Raw genomic sequence first — 13,895 nt, forward strand, 5'->3', positions numbered from 1 at the left:
GATTAAAGCCCTCCTTGCCTGGTCCGTGAGTTTTGGTGGGCGGCCCGCTCTTGGCAGGTTTGTTGTGGTGCCATATTCTTTCCATTTTTTAATAATGGATTTAATGGTGCTCCATGGGATGTTCAAAGTTTCTGATATTTTTTTATAACCCAACCCTGATCTGTACTTCTCCACAACTTTGTCCCTGACCTGTTTGGAGAGCTCCTTGGTCTTCATGGTGCCGCTTGCTTGGTGGTGTTGCAGACTCTGGGGCCTTTCAGAACAGGTGTATATACACTGAGATCATGTGACAGATAGCACACAGGTAGACTTTAACTAATTATGTGACTTCTGAAGGTAATTGGTTGCACCAGATCTTATTTAGGGGCTTCATAACAAAAGGGGTGAATACATATGCACGCACAACTTTTCAGTTAATTATTTTTTTAAACAAGTTATTTTTTTCATCTCACTTCACCAATTTGGAATATTTTGTGTATGTCCATTACATGAAATCCAAATCCAAATTAAATTACAAGTTGTAATGCAACAAAATAGGAAAAACGCCAAGGCAGATGAATACTTTTAACAAGGCACACCTATTAATTGCAGTTCCAAGTGACTACCTCATGAAGCTGGTTGAGAGAATGCCAAGAGTGTTCAAAGCTGTCATCATGGCAAAGGGTGGCTATTTTTAAGAATCTCAAATATATTTTGGTTACTACATGATTCTGTATGTGTTACTTCATAGTTTTGATGTCTTCACTATTATTCTACAATGTAGAAAATAGTAAAAAATAAAGAAGAACCCTGGAATGAGTAGGTGTATTCAACCTTTTGACTGGTACTATATATATATCTTTTTTTAAATCTCATATAAATGTAGGCCACAAACCAGGCTTTGTTTATGTGCCAAGTTTAGATGATGTACACTGATGTATCCACTTTCTGGTTTTGTCTGTTGTTTCAGCACTCAGCCACAAGAGGGTAGACGAAGTACAGACCCAAACCAAGATGGCAAGAAAATCTATACAGATCTAGGATCTTCATTTGAGCCAGTTTGCTACAGCAGGAAAATTATCCTGCAGCTACAGGAAATGTTAATTATTATCAATCAATCAATCAAATCAATCAAATTTTATTTGTCACATACACATGGTTAGCAGATGTTAATGCGAGTGTAGCGAAATGCTTGTGCTTCTAGTTCCGACAATGCAGTGATAACCAACAAGTAATCTAACTAACAATTCCAAAACTACTACCTTACAAGTGTAAGGGGATAAGAATATGTACATAAAGACATATGAGTGAGTGATGGTACAGAGCGGCATAGGCAAGATACAGTAGATGGTATTGAGTGCAGTATATACAGTGCCTTGCGAAAGTATTCGGCCCCCTTTAACTTTGCGACCTTTTGCCACATTTAAGGCTTCAAACATAAAGATATAAAACTGTATTTTTTTGTGAAGAATAAACAACAAGTGGGACACAATCATGAAGTGGAACAACATTTATTGGATATTTCAAACTTTTTTAACAAATCAAAAACTGAAAAATTGGGCGTGCAAAATTATTCAGCCCCCTTAAGTTAATACTTTGTAGCGCCACCTTTTGCTGCAATTACAGCTGTAAGTCGCTTGGGGTATGTCTCTATCAGTTTTGCACATCGAGAGACTGACATTTTTTCCCATTTCTCCTTGCAAAACAGCTTGAGCTCAGTGAGGTTGGATGGAGAGCAATTGTGAACAGCAGTTTTCAGTTCTTTCCACAGATTCTCGATTGGATTCAGGTCTGGACTTTGACTTGGCCATTCTAACACCTGGATATGTTTATTTTTTAACCATTCCATTGTAGATTTTGCTTTATGTTTTGGATCATTGTCTTGTTGGAAGACAAATCTCTGTCCCAGTCTCAGGTCTTTTGTAGACTCCATCAGGTTTTCTTCCAGAATGGTCCTGTATTTGGCTCCATCCATCTTCCCATCAATTTGAACCATCTTCCCTGTCCCTGATGCTGCTGAAGAAAAGCAGGCCCAAACCATGATGCTGCCACCACCATGTTTGACAGTGGGGATGGTGTGTTCAGGGTGATGAGCTGTGTTGCTTTTACGCAAAACATAACGTTTTGCATTGTTGCCAAAACGTTCAATTTTGGTTTCATCTGACCAGAGCACCTTCTTCCACATGTTTGGTGTCTCTCCCAGGTGGCTTGTGGCAAACTTTAAATTACACTTTTTATGGATATCTTTAAGAAATGGCTTTCTTCTTGCCACTCTTCCATAAAGGCCAGATTTGTGCAATATACGACTGATTGTTGTCCTATGGACAGAGTCTCCCACCTCAGCTGTAGATCTCTGCAGTTCATCCAGAGTGATCATGGGCCTCTTGGCTGCATCTCTGATCAGTCTTCTCCTTGTATAAGCTGAAAGTTTAGAGGGACAGCCAGGTCTTTGTAGATTTGCAGTGGTCTGATACTCCTTCCATTTCAATATTATAGCTTGCACAGTGCTCCTTGGGATGTTTAAAGCTTGGGAAATCTTTTTGTATCCGAATCCGACTTTAAACTTCTTCACAACAGTATCTCAGACCTGCCTGGTGTGTTCCTTGTTCTTCATGATGCTCTCTGCGCTTTTAACGGACCTCTGAGACTATCACAGTGCAGGTGCATTTATACAGAGACTTGATTACACACAGGTGGATTGTATTTATCATCATTAGTCATCTAGGTCAACATTGGATCATTCAGAGATCCTCACTGAACTTCTGGAGAGAGTTTGCTGCACTGAAAGTAAAGGGGCTGAATAATTTTGCACGCCCAATTTTTCAGTTTTTGATTTGTTAAAAAAGTTTGAAATATCCAATAAATGTTGTTCCACTTCATGATTGTGTCCCACTTGTTGGCAAAAGGTCACAAAGTTCAAGGGGGCCGAATACTTTCGCAAGGCACTGTACATATGAGATGAGTATGTAAACAAAGTGGCATAGTTAAAGTTGCTAGTGATACATGTATTACATAAAGATGCAGTAGATGATATAGAGTACAGTATATACATATGAGATGAATAATGTAGGGTATGTAACCATTATATTAGGTAGCATTGTTTAAAGTGGCTAGTGATATATTTTACATCATTTCCCATCAATTCCCATTATTAAAGTGGCTGGAGTTGAGTCAGTGTGTTGGCAGCAGCCACTCAATGTTAGTGGTGGCTGTTTAACAGTCTGATGGCCTTGAGATAGAAGCTGTTTTTCAGTCTCTCGGTCCCAGCTTTGATGCACCTGTACTGACCTCGCCTTCTGGATGATAGCGGGGTGAACAGGCAGTGGCTCGGGTGGTTGTTGTCCTTGATGATCTTTATGGCCTTCCTGTGACATCGGGTGGTGTAGGTGTCCTGGAGGGCAGGTAGTTTGCCCCGGTGATGCGTTGTGCAGACCTCACTACCCTCTGGAGAGCCTTACGGTTGTGGGCGGAGCAGTTGCCGTACCAGGCGGTGATACAGCCCGACAGGATGCTCTCGATTGTGCATCTGTAGAAGTTTGTGAGTGCTTTTGGTGACAAGCCGAATTTCTTCAGCCTCCTGAGGTTGAAGAGTCGCAGCTGCGCCTTCTTCACGATGCTGTCTGTGTGGGTGGACCAATTCAGTTTGTCTGTGATGTGTACGCCGAGGAACTTAAAACTTACTACCCTCTCCACTACTGTCCCATCAATGTGGATAGGGGGGTGTTCCCTCTGCTGTTTCCTGAAGTCCACAATCATCTCCTTAGTTTTGTTGACGTTGAGTGAGAGGTTGTTTTCCTGACACCACACTCCGAGGGCCCTCACCTCCTCCCTGTAGGCCGTCTCGTCGTTGTTGGTAATCAAGCCTACCACTGTTGTGTCGTCCGCAAACTTGATGATTGAGTTGGAGGTGTGCGTGGCCACGCAGTCGTGGGTGAACAGGGAGTACAGGAGAGGGCTCAGAACGCACCCTTGTGGGGCCCCAGTGTTGAGGATCAGCGGGGTGGAAATGTTGTTGCCTACCCTCACCACCTGGGGGCGGCCCATAAGGAAGTCCAGTACCCAGCTGCACAGGGCGGGGTCGAGACCCAGGGTCTCGAGCTTGATGACGAGCTTGGAGGGTACTATGGTGTTAAATGCCGAGCTGTAGTCGATGAACAGCATTCTCACATAGGTATTCCTCTTGACCAGATGGGTTAGGGCAGTGTGCAGTGTGGTTGAGATTGCATCGTCTGTGGACCTATTTGGGCGGTAAGCAAATTTGAGTAGGTCTAGGGTGTCAGGTAGGGTGGAGGTGATATGGTCCTTGACTAGTCTCTCAAAGCACTTCATGATGACGGAAGTGAGTGCTACGGGGCGGTAGTCATTTAGCTCAGTTACCTTAGCTTTCTTGGGAACAGGAACAATGGTGGCCCTCTTGAAGCATGTGGGAACAACAGACTGGGATAGGGATTGATTGAATATGTCCGTAAACACACCAGCCAGCTGGTCTGCGCATGCTCTGAGGGTGCGGCTGGGGATGCCGTCTGGGCCTGCAGCCTTGCGAGGGTTGACACGTTTAAATGTTTTCCTCACGTCGGCTGCAGTGAAGGAGAGTCCGCATGTTTTAGTTGCGGGCCGTGTCAGTGGCACTGTATTGTCCTCAAAGTGATTTAGTCTGCCTGGGAGCAAGACATCCTGGTCCGTGACTGGGCTGGTTTTCTTTTTGTAATCCGTGATTGACTGTAGACCCTGCCACATACCTCTTGTGTCTGAGCCGTTGAATTGAGATTCTACTTTGTCTCTATACTGACGCTTAGCTTGTTTGATTGCCTTGCGGAGGGAATAGTTACACTGTTTGTATTCGGTCATGTTTCCGGTCACCTTGCCCTGATTAAAAGCAGTGGTTCGGGCTTTCAGTTTCACGCGAATGCTGCCATCAATCCACGGTTTCTGGTTTGGGAATGTTTTAATCGTTGCTATGGGAACGACATCTTCAACGCACGTTCTAATGAACTCGCTCACCGAATCAGCGTATTCGTCAATGTTGTTGTCTGACGCAATACGGAACATATCCCAGTCCACGTGATGGAAGCAGTCTTGGAGTGTGGAATCAGATTGGTCGGAACAGCGTTGAACAGACCTCAGCGTGGGAGCTTCTTGTTTTAGTTTCTGTCTGTAGGCAGGGATCAACAAAATGGAGTCGTGGTCAGCTTTTCCGAAAGGAGGGCGGGGCAGGGCCTTATATGCGTCGCAGAAGTTAGAGTAACAATGATCCAAGGTTTTTCCCACCCTGGTTGCGCAATCGATATGCTGATAAAATTTAGGGAGTCTTGTTTTCAGATTAGCCTTGTTAAAATCCCCAGCTACAATGAATGCAGCCTCCGGATAAATGGATTCCAGTTTGCAAAGAGTCAAATAAAGTTTGTTCAGAGCCATCGATGTGTCTGCTTGGGGGATATATACGGCTGTGATTATAATCGAAGAGAATTCCCTTGGAACATAATGCGGTCGACATTTGATTGGATTAAATGTGTTCTGTATCCTCAACATTTGACACTACTTGATAAGAGTTATTATAGTTGGTGGGTGTTCATGGACTCAAATTGAAATTAAGTTTAAAGAAGTCACGCCCATAGGGCTCACTCCACAATTAAATCTGAATACTGAAAGCTATAAAGCTTGGGTAATAAAATACAATATCTCCAGAATTTGTCCCTTTCTGGGTCAACTGAACTAATGGAGTTGAGCCCACACAACCTGTTGGTAATAGACAGATACTGTCTGGTTCTGGTTGAGCCCAACTGGCTGATAATAGACAGATACTGTCTGGTTAAGCCCAACCTGCTGGTTCTGGGTTCAGCTCACCATTGGTCCTGACCTGCCGATCAGACCAGGAAACCCTTGGTCTCCAGGATAGCCCTGAATGAAAGGAGAACAACTACATTAATAACATACAGTATAGAAGTCAACATTCACAGAAAGTACAATATTTAGACATTCACATCAAAACTACAATTCCTGTGCCTTAGTCTGGTCTAGCCCGCAATGTCGCCACTTGCAGCACTTGTACTACACCCTCAGCTCGTTACAAATCCTAAATCCCCCGCTACTCTACAGCTTCATCCCTCACTGTCTCCCCTCTCGTTGCCTACTATGCCCATCTGAATAAAGAGAAAATAAATATCTTCTTCTCGTTAAAATTACAATACCTTCTCTTCCTTTAGTTTCCTAAAATAACCAATGCATTTCAAATCTGACAACAGACCAAACTATAGTAAACTAAATCAAATCAGTTTCCTTCAGATGCCTTTCATGCAATATCACTGCAGATTCATTGATAGTTAAACATAGCAAAGCAATATTTTGGAGAGTAATTATTCCACATAACATTGACGAGACTAAACTAAGAGGATGGAGAAGTCCCACCTGTGGTCCAGGCGTTCCAGGCAGGCCGGTAGATCCAATGTAACCCTTGGCCAGAGAAGATAAGAGACAAATAAACAATAAAAGACAACTAATCAAGTAATATGGAAGACAACAACAGATGACTACATAATAACAAGGAGGACGGCTTTATGACATCAGATCACAACAGTACAGTGTTCCTACCCGAGGGCCAGGAGGATGGCTTTATGACAACAGATCACAACAGTACAGTGTTCCTACCCGAGGGCCAGGAGGATGGCTTTATGACATCAGATCACAACGGTACAGTGTTCCTACCCGAGGGCCAGGAGGATGGCTTTATGACATCAGATCACAACGGTACAGTGTTCCTACCCGAGGGCCAGGAGGATGGCTTTATGACATCAGATCACAACAGTACAGTGTTCCTACCCGAGGACCAGGAGGATGGCTTTATGACATCAGATCACAACAGTACAGTGTTCCTACCCGAGGGCCAGGAGGATGGCTTTATGACATCAGATCACAACAGTACAGTGTTCCTACCCGAGGGCCAGGAGGATGGCTTTATGACATCAGATCACAACAGTACAGTGTTCCTACCCGAGGGCCAGGAGGATGGCTTTATGACATCAGATCACAACAGTACAGTGTTCCTACCCGAGGGCCAGGAGGATGGCTTTATGACATCAGGTCACAACAGTACAGTGTTCCTACCCGAGGACCAGGAGGATGGCTTTATGACATCAGATCACACACAGTACAGTGTTCCTACCCGAGGACCAGGAGGATGGCTTTATGACATCAGATCACAACAGTACAGTGTTCCTACCCGAGGACCAGGAGGATGGCTTTATGACATCAGATCACAACAGTACAGTGTTCCTACCCGAGGGCCAGGAGGATGGCTTTATGACATCAGGTCACAACAGTACAGTGTTCCTACCCGAGGACCAGGAGGATGGCTTTATGACATCAGATCACAACAGTACAGTGTTCCTACCCGAGGGCCAGGAGGATGGCTTTATGACATCAGGTCACAACAGTACAGTGTTCCTACCCGAGGACCAGGAGGATGGCTTTATGACATCAGATCACAACAGTACAGTGTTCCTACCCGAGGGCCAGGAGGATGGCTTTATGACATCAGATCACAACAGTACAGTGTTCCTACCCGAGGGCCAGGAGGATGGCTTTATGACATCAGGTCACAACAGTACAGTGTTCCTACCCGAGGGCCAGGAGGATGGCTTTATGACATCAGATCACAACAGTACAGTGTTCCTACCCGAGGGCCAGGAGGATGGCTTTATGACATCAGATCACAACAGTACAGTGTTCCTACCCGAGGGCCAGGAGGATGGCTTTATGACATCAGGTCACAACAGTACAGTGTTCCTACCCGAGGGCCAGGAGGATGGCTTTATGACATCAGATCACAACAGTACAGTGTTCCTACCCGAGGACCAGGAGGATGGCTTTATGACATCAGATCACAACAGTACAGTGTTCCTACCCGAGGGCCAGGAGGATGGCTTTATGACATCAGGTCACAACAGTACAGTGTTCCTACCCGAGGGCCAGGAGGATGGCTTTATGACATCAGATCACAACAGTACAGTGTTCCTACCCGAGGGCCAGGAGGATGGCTTTATGACATCAGGTCACAACAGTACAGTGTTCCTACCCGAGGACCAGGAGGATGGCTTTATGACATCAGATCACAACAGTACAGTGTTCCTACCCAAGGGCCAGGAGGATGGCTTTATGACATCAGATCACAACAGTACAGTGTTCCTACCCGAGGACCAGGAGGATGGCTTTATGACATCAGATCACAACAGTACAGTGTTCCAACCCGAGGACCAGGAGGATGGCTTTATGACATCAGATCACAACAGTACAGTGTTCCAACCCGAGGGCCAAGAGGACGGCTTTATGACATCAGATCACAACAGTATAGTGTTCCTACCCGAGGACCAGGAGGATGGCTTTATGACATCAGATCACAACGGTACAGTGTTCCTACCCGAGGGCCAGGAGGATGGCTTTATGACATCAGATCACAACAGTACAGTGTTCCTACCCGAGGGCCAGGAGGATGGCTTTATGACATCAGATCACAACAGTACAGTGTTCCTACCCGAGGGCCAGGAAAGCCACGGATTCCAGTTTCTCCCTTTAGTCCTTCATAGGATTGTTCTTCCTGTAAGGAGAGTTATAGTTCAAACACATGTAATACACAAATGCATAAACGACACACACAAACACGAGCATGCACACACAAACTCACAGTTATGCCTCTGGGTCCACATGGTCCAGGAACCCCTTTATCCCCCTTAAACAGACAAAAACAACATCAAGAGTTTATCGTGGTAGACGAAAGCCAACTCTGTTACAGCAAGCCAATTATGGGTTAACTCATTCATTGCTCTGGACTTCAAGAAGAATAATGCAATCCATATTTTGAGTCCTAATGCTCCAAACTATAAAATTACATTTCTTGGTTCCCACTGATGGTTTAGCATCAACTGTTACAACCCTTGGTAAGCATATAGTCTACGTGTTTCTTTGCACGACGAAGTACAGAGAAAGTCCATAATGTTCCCATAGGCAGTCGCGCTATATAGGGTACCTTGTCTCCTTTGGGGTAGAAAAGGTCTGGAGGCTCGACGATCTCCTCAGGCCCCGGAGGCCCTGGTTGACCCTGGTCCCCCTAAGAGACAGCAGGATGAGTAGAGAGATAATATTATCCATGTTGACATGGAGAGAAGGAGATGATTAGGAAAGCTAAGGCTAGCTTTTTCAAACACAAATTCGCATCCTGTAGCACAAACTCCGAAAAAAGTTGTGTAACACTGTAAAGTCCATGGAGAATAATAGCACCTCCTCCCAGCTGCCCACTGCACTGAATCTAGGAAACACTTTCACCACAGATAAATCCACGATAATTGAGAATTTCAATAAGCATTTTTCTACGGCTGGCCATGTATAAGTACAGTATATTCCACCTGGCTACCCCAACCCTGGTCTACAGCTCTGCACCCCCCACAGCAACTTGCCCAATCCTCCCCCATTTCTCCTTCACCCACATCCAGACAGCTGATAATCTGAAAGAGCTGCAAAATCTGGACTCGGGACCCTCTCTTTCTAAAATTGTCCGCCAAAATGGTTGCAACCCCTATTACTAGCCTGTTCAACCTCTCGTATCGTCTGAGATCCCTAAAGATTGGAAAGCTGCCACGGTCATCCCCCTCTTCAAAGGGGGAGACACTCTAGACCCAAACTGCTACAGACCTATAATTATCCTACCCTGTCTTTCTAAGGTCTTCAAAAGCCAAGTTAACAAACAGATCACCGACCATTTCGAATCCCACCGTACCTTCTCCGCTATGCAATCTGGTTTCTGAGCTGATCATAGGTGCACCTCAGCCACGCTCAAGGTCCTAAACGATATCATAACCGCCATCGATAAAAGACAATACTGTGCAGCCGTACTCGTCAACCTGGCCAAGGCTTTCGACTCTGTCAATCACCGCATTCTTATTGGCAGACTCAACAGCTTTGGTTTCTCAAATGACTGCCTCGCCTGGTTCACCAACTACTTCTCAGACAGAGTTCAGTGTGTCAAATCGGAGGGCATGTTGTCCGGACCTCTGGCAGTCTCTATGGGGGTGCCACAGGGTTCAATTCTCGGGCCGACTCTTTTCTCTGTATACATCAATGATGTTGCTCTTACTGCTGGTGAGTCTCTGATCCACCTCTACGCAGACGACACCATTCAGTATACTTCTGGCCCTTCCTTGGATACTGTTAACAAACCTCCAGATGAGCTTCAATACAACTCTCCTTCCATGGCTTCCAACTGCTCTTAAATGCAAGTAAAACTAAATGCACGCTCTTCAACCGATCGCTGCCCGTACCTGCCTGCCCGTCCAGCATCACTACTCTGGACGGTTCTGACATAGAATATGTGGACAACTACAAATACCTAGGTGTCTGGTTAGACTGTAAACTCTCCTTCCAGACTCACATTAAGCATCTCCAAACCAAAATTAAATCTAGAATCAGCTTCCTATTTCGCAACAAAGCATCCTTCACTCATGCTGCCAAACATTCCCTCGTAAAACTGACTATTCTACCGATCCTTGACTTCGGCGATTTCATTTTCAAAATAGCCTCCAACACTCTACTCAGCAAATTGGATGCAGTCTATCACAGTGAAATCCGCTTTGTCATCAAAGCCCAATATACACCATTGCGACCTGTATGCTCTCGTTGGCTGGCCCTCGCTTCATATTCTCACCAAACCCACTGGCTCCAGCTGTCAGAGCAGCTCACAGATCACTGTACTTATACATAGCCCATCTGTAAATAACCCATCCAACTACCTCATCCCCATACTGTATTGATTTATTTATCTTGCTCCTTTGCACCCCAGTATCTCTACTTGCACATTCATCTTCTACACATCTATCACTCCAGTGTTTAATTGCTACATTGTAATTACTTCACCACTATGGCCTATTTCTTGCCTTACCTCCCTAATTTTACCTCATTTGCACACACTGTATATAGATGTTTCTATTGTGTTATTGACTGTACATTTGTTTATTCCATGTGTAACTCTGTGTTGTTGTTTGTGTCACACTGCTTTGCTTTATCTTGGCCAGGTCGCAGTTGTAAATGAGAACTTGTTCTCAACTGGCCTACCTGGTTAATAAAAGGTGAAATACAAAAATACGTAAAAATGATTACACAGCAAAACACACACACTCACACACTAGCATAGCTACTTACCTCATCACCTTTAATGCCCGGCAGTGATCTGCCAGTGTCACCCTGAAACACAAACACGTTTGTAAGTGTATGTGTATGTGTATGTGTGTGTGTGTGCGCGTGTGTGTGTGTGTGTGCCCACTCACTGGTTCTCCTCTAGCCCCGGGTGGACCGTCTGGACCCTAGATGAAAGAGAGAGAAATATCTTAACACGTATACACATACTGTTCACCACTATATAATCTCCTTAACTACATACAGTACTGTAAGACGTGCAGGTCACACAAAACAAAAGATATGCATGTTTGACATCACAGAATCGTCTGTATTCAATAGCAAAGACGATTACAAAAAGCCCTATTGCTCACATCATTTCCATTAGGTCCAGCAGGGCCTGTGTGACCCTTGGGTCCCGCATGGCCAGGTGATCCCTGGAGGAAAAACATGACAGAGCACAGGGTCGTGTTCATTAGGCACAAAAATGGAAGAAAACCCTCTGAAGGGATGTGAAACAGACAGGTACTATCTGTACTTGTCGTCCAATAAGAAAACACTCATTTTCCTTCAACTAAATATTTTTGCTACGGTGTGCCCTACTGAACATATTACCCAGATCTTGTTGACGTACATTTGTTGTTTTTTTACTTCTAATTGATGAGTCAAAAAGGCAATAAATGAGTGTTTTAGAGTTAAATGTTGTGAAACACAACTGCTACTACAGCTTATATCTTTCTTTTACTAAATGTAGATTGACTGAGAACATGTTCTCCTTTACAGAAACAACCTGGTGGAAGAGTTACAGTGTGAGAGGAGAAATACTAGTACTATCAAAGTTTTACAGAGTAACTATGTCTGAACATCTACAGTGCGGGAGGAGAAATACTAGTACTATCAAAGTTTTACAGAGTAACTATGTCTGAACATCTACAGTGCGGGAGGAGAAATACTAGTACTATCAAAGTTTTACAGAGTAACTATGTCTGAACATCTACAGTGCGGGAGGAGAAATACTAGTACTATCAAAGTTTTACAGAGTAACTATGTCTGAACATCTACAGTGCGGGAGGAGAAATACTAGTACTATCAAAGTTTTACAGAGTAACTATGTCTGAACATCTACAGTGCCTTCAGAATGTATTCACACCCTTTGACTTTTTCCACGTTTAGTTGCGTTACAAAGTGGGATTAAAATTGAATGAATTGTAATTTTTAGTCAACGATCTACACAACATACTCGGTAATGTCAAATTTGAAGAAAAATGCAATATTTATTTTAATTGATAGGAAATAAAACACTAATATATCTTGATTATATAAGTGTTGAACCCCCTGAGTCAATACTTATTAGTCACCTTTGGCAGGGATTACAGCTGTGAGTCTTTCTGGGAAAATCTCAAAGAGTTTTCCACACCTGGATGGTACATTATTATTTGAAGAAATTGTCGAGCTCTGTCAAGTTGGTTGTTGATCATTGCTAGACAGCCATTTTCAAGCCATATATTTTCAAGCCAATTTAAGTCAAAGCTGTAACTTTTCCACTCAGGAACATTCAATGTTGTCTAGGTTATCAACTCCACTGTGTACAGTATTTGACCTTGTGTTTTAGGTTATTGTCCTACTGAAAGGTGAATGTCTTATTGCAAACAGGATGCATGTTTTGGAATATTGTTATTCTGTACAGGCTTTCTTCTTTTCACTCTGTCAACAATGTTGTTGATCCATCCACAGTTATCTCCTATCACAGCCATTAAACTATATAACTGTTTTAAAATCACCATTGGTGTCATGGTGAAATCCCTGAGTGATTTCCTTCCTCTCCGGCAAAGGATTTCGAAAGGGTGTCTGTATCTTTGTAATGACTGGGTGTATTGATACACCATCCAAAGTGTAAAAATAACAACTTCACCATGCTCAAAGGGAGCCATCTACCAATAGGTGCATTCTTTGCGACCCATAGGAAAACCTCCCTGGTCTTTGTGCTTGAATCTGTGCTTGAAATTCACTGCTCAATTTAGGGACCTTAATTGTATGTGTAGGGTACAGAGATGGGGTATACACTTAAAAATCATGTTAAACACTATTATTGCACACAAGTTGAGTCCATGCAACTTATTATGTGACTTGTTAAGCACCTATTCACTCCTGAACTTATTGAGGCCATTACAAAGGGTTGAACACTTATTGACTCAAGACATTTCAGATTTACATGTTTTATTCATTTGCAAACATTTCTAAAAACATAATTCCACTTTGCCATTATGGGATATTTTGTAGATCAGTGACATAAAAATCTCAATTTAATACAATTTTTAGTTCAGGCTGCAACACAAGAAAATGTGGAAAAAGTCAAGGGGTGCGAATACATTGAAGACACTGTACCTGTCACCTCCTCCCATCTCTGGGTCCTGGAGTTCAAAGCTGCCGTAGCTGTAGAGCGCCGTCACCGTGGTAACGTGTTTACCTGTAGTGTTCTAAGAATGCGGAGTGATAGTGAAAACGATGAAACACTTACAGATCTTCCAGGAGGCCCAGGGTCGCCCTGTCAAATATCAACAAGTCAAAGTTTGTGTAATATAACGCACATGTACACAGACACACACAGACACACACACACACACACATACAAAAATATTACTCACAGGAAGGCCAGGTCCAGATACATCGTAGACAGGCTCCCCTTTTGATCCTTTGGGACCGAGATATCCCTGAAGGAAAGTCAAAATGATAGGTTAGGAGATATCCCTGAAGGAAAG

General features: G+C 43.7%; 1 protein-coding gene and 1 long non-coding RNA gene across 2 annotated transcripts in view; one reads left to right on the plus strand and one right to left on the minus strand.

The window, feature by feature from the left end:
* Nucleotides 1-13,895, minus strand: part of LOC118395990 (collagen alpha-2(IV) chain-like) — a 53,879-nt gene that overhangs the window by 17,039 nt on the left and 22,945 nt on the right. The window contains exons 8-17 of the mRNA XM_052463361.1: nucleotides 13,782-13,847; nucleotides 13,655-13,681; nucleotides 11,511-11,573; nucleotides 11,289-11,324; nucleotides 11,164-11,205; nucleotides 8,999-9,079; nucleotides 8,657-8,701; nucleotides 8,507-8,569; nucleotides 6,385-6,429; nucleotides 5,824-5,877 (exon numbers count right to left, since the gene is read on the minus strand). Of these exons, the coding sequence (XP_052319321.1) occupies nucleotides 5,824-5,877; nucleotides 6,385-6,429; nucleotides 8,507-8,569; nucleotides 8,657-8,701; nucleotides 8,999-9,079; nucleotides 11,164-11,205; nucleotides 11,289-11,324; nucleotides 11,511-11,573; nucleotides 13,655-13,681; nucleotides 13,782-13,847 (522 nt within the window). The remainder of the gene's footprint in view (nucleotides 1-5,823; nucleotides 5,878-6,384; nucleotides 6,430-8,506; nucleotides 8,570-8,656; nucleotides 8,702-8,998; nucleotides 9,080-11,163; nucleotides 11,206-11,288; nucleotides 11,325-11,510; nucleotides 11,574-13,654; nucleotides 13,682-13,781; nucleotides 13,848-13,895) is intronic.
* LOC127907571 (uncharacterized) lies at nucleotides 7,140-8,542 on the plus strand. Its single transcript, XR_008064953.1, has 3 exons — nucleotides 7,140-7,285; nucleotides 7,628-8,026; nucleotides 8,426-8,542. It is a non-coding gene; the product is annotated as an uncharacterized LOC127907571 (long non-coding RNA).

This window comes from Oncorhynchus keta, chromosome 15, assembly GCF_023373465.1.
Source record: "Oncorhynchus keta strain PuntledgeMale-10-30-2019 chromosome 15, Oket_V2, whole genome shotgun sequence".
In the NCBI taxonomy this organism is placed as follows: Eukaryota; Metazoa; Chordata; class Actinopteri; order Salmoniformes; family Salmonidae; genus Oncorhynchus; species Oncorhynchus keta.